The sequence below is a fragment of the Aplysia californica genome, unplaced genomic scaffold (assembly GCF_000002075.1).
Source record: "Aplysia californica isolate F4 #8 unplaced genomic scaffold, AplCal3.0 scaffold00360, whole genome shotgun sequence".
NCBI classification, from domain to species: Eukaryota; Metazoa; Mollusca; class Gastropoda; order Aplysiida; family Aplysiidae; genus Aplysia; species Aplysia californica.
Genome location: NW_004797630.1, coordinates 288,218 through 295,242, shown reverse-complemented (window position 1 = coordinate 295,242; position 7,025 = coordinate 288,218). Strand labels below are relative to the sequence as shown.

The 7,025-nt window shown below is 39.3% G+C and overlaps 1 protein-coding gene across 1 annotated transcript in view; it reads left to right on the top strand.

Moving 5' to 3' along the window:
* The window catches only part of LOC101859953, a 7,798-nt gene extending 5,741 nt beyond the window's left edge, over window positions 1–2,057 (top strand). The window contains exon 4 of the mRNA XM_005103142.3: window positions 389–2,057. Coding sequence (XP_005103199.1) covers window positions 389–1,033 — 645 coding nt within the window. The 3' untranslated portion in view covers window positions 1,034–2,057. The remainder of the gene's footprint in view (window positions 1–388) is intronic.
* The last annotated feature ends 4,968 nt before the right edge of the window (window positions 2,058–7,025 follow it).

Below are 7,025 nucleotides of genomic sequence, written 5' to 3'. Positions count from 1 at the left end.
ATATTTTTAAAAAATGTATATAAATTATTATTATACTCCCCCATACAACACCTGTACATATTTATGACTTATAAAGAAGGAGAAAAAGACTGGGAGAGGATTGGAGGAAACCGGAAAACATTGATTGAAATCAAATAACTAGTTAGGGCTAGCCCCCCCCAAAAAAAACAACAACAACAACAACAAAACAAAAAAAAAAAACAAAAAAAAAACCCAAAAAAGAAACAAAGACAAAAAAGGGTGAAACTAAAACCACATAATATGTTTTGAAAAAAAATTACAAAGAAGATTTGAATGTTAGAATGTTTAGGGTACGCATACACACTTTCAAGACTATGAGCCACTCATAATGATTTGTCTAATTTCAATTTATGTTCTTAACAAATAGGGAATGGTCAACTTGGAGCATTGCGAAGCAGATGACTGGACGTACGAAGTCTTGGAGGGCTCGCACAAACATTATGACAACTTCATGGAGAGTAGCCAACAATGGCACTGCACTTGTCTAAAGCCTGAGCACATCGCCTGGTTTGAGGAGAAAGGTTGCTCCCGCAAACGAGTGGCGTGTCCGAAAGGTGGCATGCTCGTGTGTGATGCAAGACTTTTCCGGGCAAACGCAAGACCAACCCGTGGACGTGCCAACCCCGGAAGATGGCGGTTCCTGATTTTCGTGTGTATGACTCCAGCCTCGTGGGCCACTGACTCCGACCTAGCGGTGAAAAGAAAGGCGTACGAGAATCTCATGCTCACCAAACACTGGCCATCGCAGAAAATCGAACTATTTAGAACAGACATCTACAGTAAACAAGCAAGCGATCCGTACCCAGAATTCACTTTACCGGAAGTGGCCTGTACAGGCAAGGCAAAGAAGTTGGCGGGTGTCATGGCGTACAGTGATAATGAAGAAGACCCAGAATTTCGCCCCACTTGGAATGAGGACAAATGGGGTGCCTTTATTGATGAAGAAAAATTGAAAAATCTGGCTATATCTCAAAGAAAGTTAAAAAAAGATACAGGACAGGAAGCCGAATAATTTGCGTTGTGAAGTCTCCAGCAGATGTTTCCTATCAATATTGCAATACATGTATAACTTATAAGCATAGCCTACTTACATGCTGCTAAATGTATGCAGGCCGAAAGCCTAGATGCAGGCCCCTCTCTCAAGAAAAAGAATTGGAGCCTTGCACAGTTGATACTTAATAATAATATTATGACTGTAACTGTTATTTCTCTTTCCGAAGCGCACGATGTGCGTGTGTGTTTGTGTGTACGGGGAGGTTGTCAGTTTCAGGAAAAGAAAATGAATGTCATCGCCATGCTTAGTTAAAATGCAGGCCCATAAAAACTTGGTAATATTATTTTTGAAGAGTCTGGGTTTTTTACGTCACAAAGTGATTGTGGTATATCATTTAGGCTCAGGTTGTGGTCTGAACGTACACACAGCCTGTTCTGGCTGGAAGTGTTGGAACTGCTCACCGTCTTAACGAGCCAAGTTAAGCTGATAAGGCGTAACACATTTATGATCAAATTATTTTACGTCAAGTTTATTTTAGACAGTATCTTTAGGAAATGAACAGCCTCATTTCACTTTCAGACTAATTAAGGCCAGCTCCCAGGAATCACAGCGCTGGCAGCATAAAGTGTAGTGTTTTTGCAAGAGGCAAAATCAACACGGAGAAGGTGAAGGAGTTCACGTAGTCCATAGTATTAAAGACTTATTCTTAACTCGTCCATTTTTTATCGAGTACTTTCACAATTATTTGGCTTACTTTTTTCTTCTCCCACATATGCATTGGGTAATAGACTCTCATTCTTATTAAAGTTATCAAACGCGATAAAGAACATAACTGACAATGACATGTTTGCTCACTATTTTAACTGGCTATCTCAATCTTATCAAAGATCTCGAATAACAAACATAGTAGGTCACTCATTTCTATAACAGTAAAATTAATTTATTTTCCTACCTTGATTAGGCTGTGTAAGGTCTTTCCTGTAAAATAAATACCCATGTACAATGTGTAAAATAAATACGCAAGTGCTTTAAATGTATTATATTATATGGTGTAAGTTTACTCGTGTGAATCTTTGTGAGAACTTTGTTTATATTTTCAGGCAATATGAGAGTGAATGGGTGATGAGGACAAAAATGAGAAAGCTGGGCGGAAACCGCAAGCATTATATCGTATCTTAATACATGTATTTTGTGCCAGTATTCGGGGTGGGGGGGTGGGGGTGGGGGGGGGGGGGGGTGGGGGGTGGGCGGGGGGTAATCGATCTGTACAATTAATTTTATCTAAGAAAGGTAACCTGCAGATCTGTCCTCCCTTCAAAGATCAAGGCAGGGTCTGTCTTTTCTACCGAATCCAAACAAAAACATAATTTTTGTTCATTCTTTTTATTTGTACCTTAGAATACTCCAAGTTCCCCATGTTGAAAGTATTTAGCGGTTTCTCTTGTCATGAGCACAAAGTTATAGCTTCTCTTCCACTTCCATACACAAGGGCGCTGAGGACATAATATTCTATAAACATTTTTGTATTGGTTTGTAGTTGTTTCTTTCACGTGTCCAGACTCATTTTGACAGCCTTGCGATTGTTGATGCAGCTTCACCAATCTGTCTATTGATTTCGAAGTCCATTGAGAATGCGTCGGGTAATTGTTGAGCCTAGATAGATTGTTGTCTATTACAACCTGTAGCTGTTGGTGGTAATGGTAGGTTGACCTACGGTGTCCTGACCCAGGATTTCAGTTTTCTTAAGGCTGATTGTTTAGTATGAGTTAGTCTTCACAAGCCTTAGCGAAATGACTGACTAAATTTTGAAGGTAGTCTTCTTCAAGTTCTTGAAAAGCTGTTGTGTCAGCGTCATAGGCAAATAGCGTGTCTCTAGTAAGTAACATGCGTATTTTTGTTTTTGCCTTCAGTCTGGACATAGATATCATACAGTTTCACGTCAGATTGAATAAAGAGGTAAAAGCATTCCAATTTACGTTCTGAAGGAATGATTTAGTGTTACGCGAAGTTAATGCTGTAGAGGGTGGGAGAAAGTAAACAGCTCTGTTAGACTCCTCTTTTCACACCAATTAGGCTGGATGATGAATCGTCGTATTTAACAAATGCCTTCCTGCCAGTGTAAAATGGCTCTGTTATTAAATACAATAGTCTCTGTGGACACCCGATACTTGCGAGAATTTTGAAAAAGCCGTCCCGACTGACGAGGTCGAAGGTTTTTGTTAGATCGATGAACTTTATTTAGAGTGACTATAGTTGCTCTCTACTTTTCTCCTTGAGAAGGAAGATGATGTCTACTGTAGAGTCGTTGAGCAATCAGGTATGGTTACATTGCGATTATTGATGTACATGTCTGTCAGCTAGCTTCTGGAGTCTGCTCAGGACCAAACGAGCATCCCGACATTGCTTAGCAAAGAGATTCCTATGTAACCATTGAATTCACTGCGGTCTCTGTTCTCAAACGGTATTGTTGTCTGGCGCATGTCGTGGGGGACTTGGCCCTCTTCCTAGCATTCTTTTTTGGTAAACGCACGGCACTCACAATTACATACGGTCATATTATGAACATTAAACATTTTCAGTTGGTTGCCCGGGTGGCGGCCATAGCCTACTCTTTTCTATTGTGGACCACCAAGGGCTCTTTAACGTATACAACTTGCACACGAGACTTCCGACATTATTCGCCCTTGTCCGAGAAGGATAGGTGTTACATCTTACCTACCACAAGATCGGGGGTGTGGGTGAAAGACAACAGTAAGAAGGAGTCAAGTAGTAGCTGGAGAAAGGCACTAGAGTTAGGAGCCCAGAGGGAGAGGAGGGGGTAAAGGAGGTGAGGGGATGGGGGCAGAAAGTGGAGACGAAAGCAGACGACAGAAAATTGTTAGCAATGTTAGAGAGCAGGAAAGGAGGAGAAAGGACAAAATGTTAAAGTTAGAGTTAGAGAAGAAAATTGTCCGTTATTATCCGGATTCGAACCTGGGACCTATTGAACGAGAGGCGAACTCCGTAACCTCTCGACCACGAGAGTCCCCCCCCCCCTTTTTTTTTCTAGCATTGGCATAATAGCAGGCAGCAAAGGAGAGGTCCCCTGGCACTCTCGGTCACTTTAACAGTAATTCCCTGCTACTTTTCTTGTGGGCAGACGGTCTATAGCTGCACTAAGTTCCTCCAGTCTTAGGGTCTCATCTAGTTTTTCTACCATGAGCGATTGCTTTTCAGTTTCCGATTCCAAGGTGGCATTAATGACGATGCTTTCCCTGCTGTTCAGACCGAGTACTGTCACTGTTCAACACAACGCTCAATTACTTTTTGTTTTTTTGTTCTTACCTGAAATAGTTTCGCCAGAGGTGAATTTCAATGGACCTATCATGTTGGGCCTATAGCTATTTTTAAGACCGTTGTATGCGTCCCTGGTATTCTCGGTGTCAGCAGCTGTGGAATACTCTGACACAGCAGGGCCAAGTCCTTGGCTCAGATTGCGTCTTGCTGCTCTGGGAGCGTACAGGGACTACCTCTAAGTTCTCACATAATTTTTCTTTTGATTCCTGAGTAAAACTGAGTGTGGGCGCATAATCACAAATGAGGCTTATAAATATTATTATTAGCTCGTCTGGTGTATGAAGATGAATAGTGAGGATCCTCTCTGTTCCATTTGGCGGGTACCCTAGAATAGTCTAATTGCTCCTTCTTTCCTATTAAATATTATATCGTCCTTTTCTCTTCTTCTTTTTTGTGTTTGATACTCCTTTGTTAACACCTTTAATCTTCGGCACTCAATTGTATTGCAAGCGAATTAAAATTCTTACCACAACAAAGCAACCTGTCCCATCCTCACTTGCCTCAATCATTTTCAGCGGGAGTTGGGAGATCGGTTTGTATTAGAGAACCGATTCTCCAATGGGCACTGGATCCGGGGTTTTACTCGGAGTTGATTGGCCGATCTTAAAAGCCGAGATGGTATGTATTCGATGACCATGTCGCAAAGATATGATGGCGCCATGTTGTTGATGCACATACGAGTAAAACAAATGGCAGCTGTCTTGTATTGAATGCGTGCTTTCACGTAAAGCTAGTGCAGTTGGATAAATATAATATTGGTGTTGCAAACACCCTGAGAGCTTTCTTCAGAATTATGCAAGCAGCTTAAATTGTGCAGTAGATCACTTCCTGTTTGGTTATGGTGTAGGTTCAATACCTTTTTGGAACCACCAAACTTACTCCAATGACATCGATCAGCGACAGGACTGATCCAAGAGACCATAGAAGCTCAATTAACCAAAGTTCAAAAGAATCTTAAAGAGGGTTCCACCCTGCGTTTCTCGTACTGCAGTAAAACATATCTCCCAGCTCAAAGACTCTCTTGTCTCTTGATTCAGGATATCCCAACCCCCCTTTCATACAAATGACACCAACGTATCTTTTGACCTCATATTGTTATATCGAAGCTTTTTAAAAAAGTCTCACTGAAGTAGATCTATCATAGAAGAGTTTTATAAAAATGACTGACATCTGACCCTGAAATTTGTGGAGCAAAAAAACTGGATGTGCTTTTGACTTTGAGAAAAGATGGTGTTGAAGGCCGATAATGCGCCCCTTTAACTGGGCACTAAATCAAGACAAAACAGTTCTTTAAAGTCTGCGATCGGTTTAAGTTTATAGACTTGTTCATCTATGGAACGTGAACTCTCACATATTTGTCAAGTTCTTAAATGTCTATATCCCTCAGACAGGAAAGAAAAGTACCTATTCACAAAAGAATATGAAGACTCAAAAGTTAACAACAAATTGTATTTTATTATAAATATTTGTAAAATTCCATTTATTACTTCTATATAGTTTTTATATATAGCGTCAAATAAAAATTGTTAGTTTAAGAGAGAATAATATAAACAAAAATAAAACTATCACACTTTGGTACTTTGTAAATTCGATAGGAATGGACTTTAAAAACAATTAATATTTTAAGACAATCACAAATAAAAAAGGAGTTCAAACAGGTTAAAGGTCACAAATTTCACAATTGATTGTTTGCTGATACAAATTCATCGATTCTTTGACTATCAAGCAATAAGGCAAACGACTCATTATTTTGCTACTTAGAGCGTATCCCACGTCATCATATTCGGCATTCAAATCACATTCACAAAATTACCTCCCTATTCTTATAGGATTATGAAATGTTAAAAAGAAATAGAAAAAGAATCAGGATCACCCTTCAATGTGATGAGGTTGAGATAATGAATAATACCAATTTCAGTACAAACCAATCCCATATAACCTTTGACCTGTAGTCTGGAATATATATGAGACAAAGAATGGCACGAGGCTCCCACTTTCAGTAACAATCTGTTGTCCTACTAATGGGAGCATCCTATTCAGGAAGAGGAAGGGAAAGATAAAATTGACATATCACAGTTTTGTCCTTTGCAAATTGGGGGTTCACTTGACCTCACAATGGCTCCATGAACCAGTACATTTAAAGCTTATAATTCATTATGTAAACTCCTCGTTGTGAGCTCAAAATACAAAATATGTGTAATACATTTTCTTGCTGTGGCGGACGGTACACAATATTCGTATTACACAATTTTCAAACTTTACAACCTTAAGTTTCTTAAATACGGACACACAAAAAAATATCCTTCACACATTGTTAATACAGTAGATTTTAAGAAAAAGGTAAAAGTAACTGGGATGCACAAAGAGTAGAGAGGGCCAAAATAAATTAACAAAAGGCCTCATAATAAAACACAAATACAAAAAATATAAATACAAAAATTTTCCTTTTGGCACCATACTGTAAAATGTTGATCACCAAAGGCAAAGAGGGAAGGAAACAGACGGGATGAAAACCTTTGAAATGCCGTAACTGCAAAAACCACAGATCCATATCAAAAGCTGAGAATATACTTTAAAGTTCAGTTAAACTGCTGAAAATAGGGCACTCATGCTATATTTATCTAACTGGTAGAATACACTATGTTGATTTCAGAGCATGAAAAGAATATACATA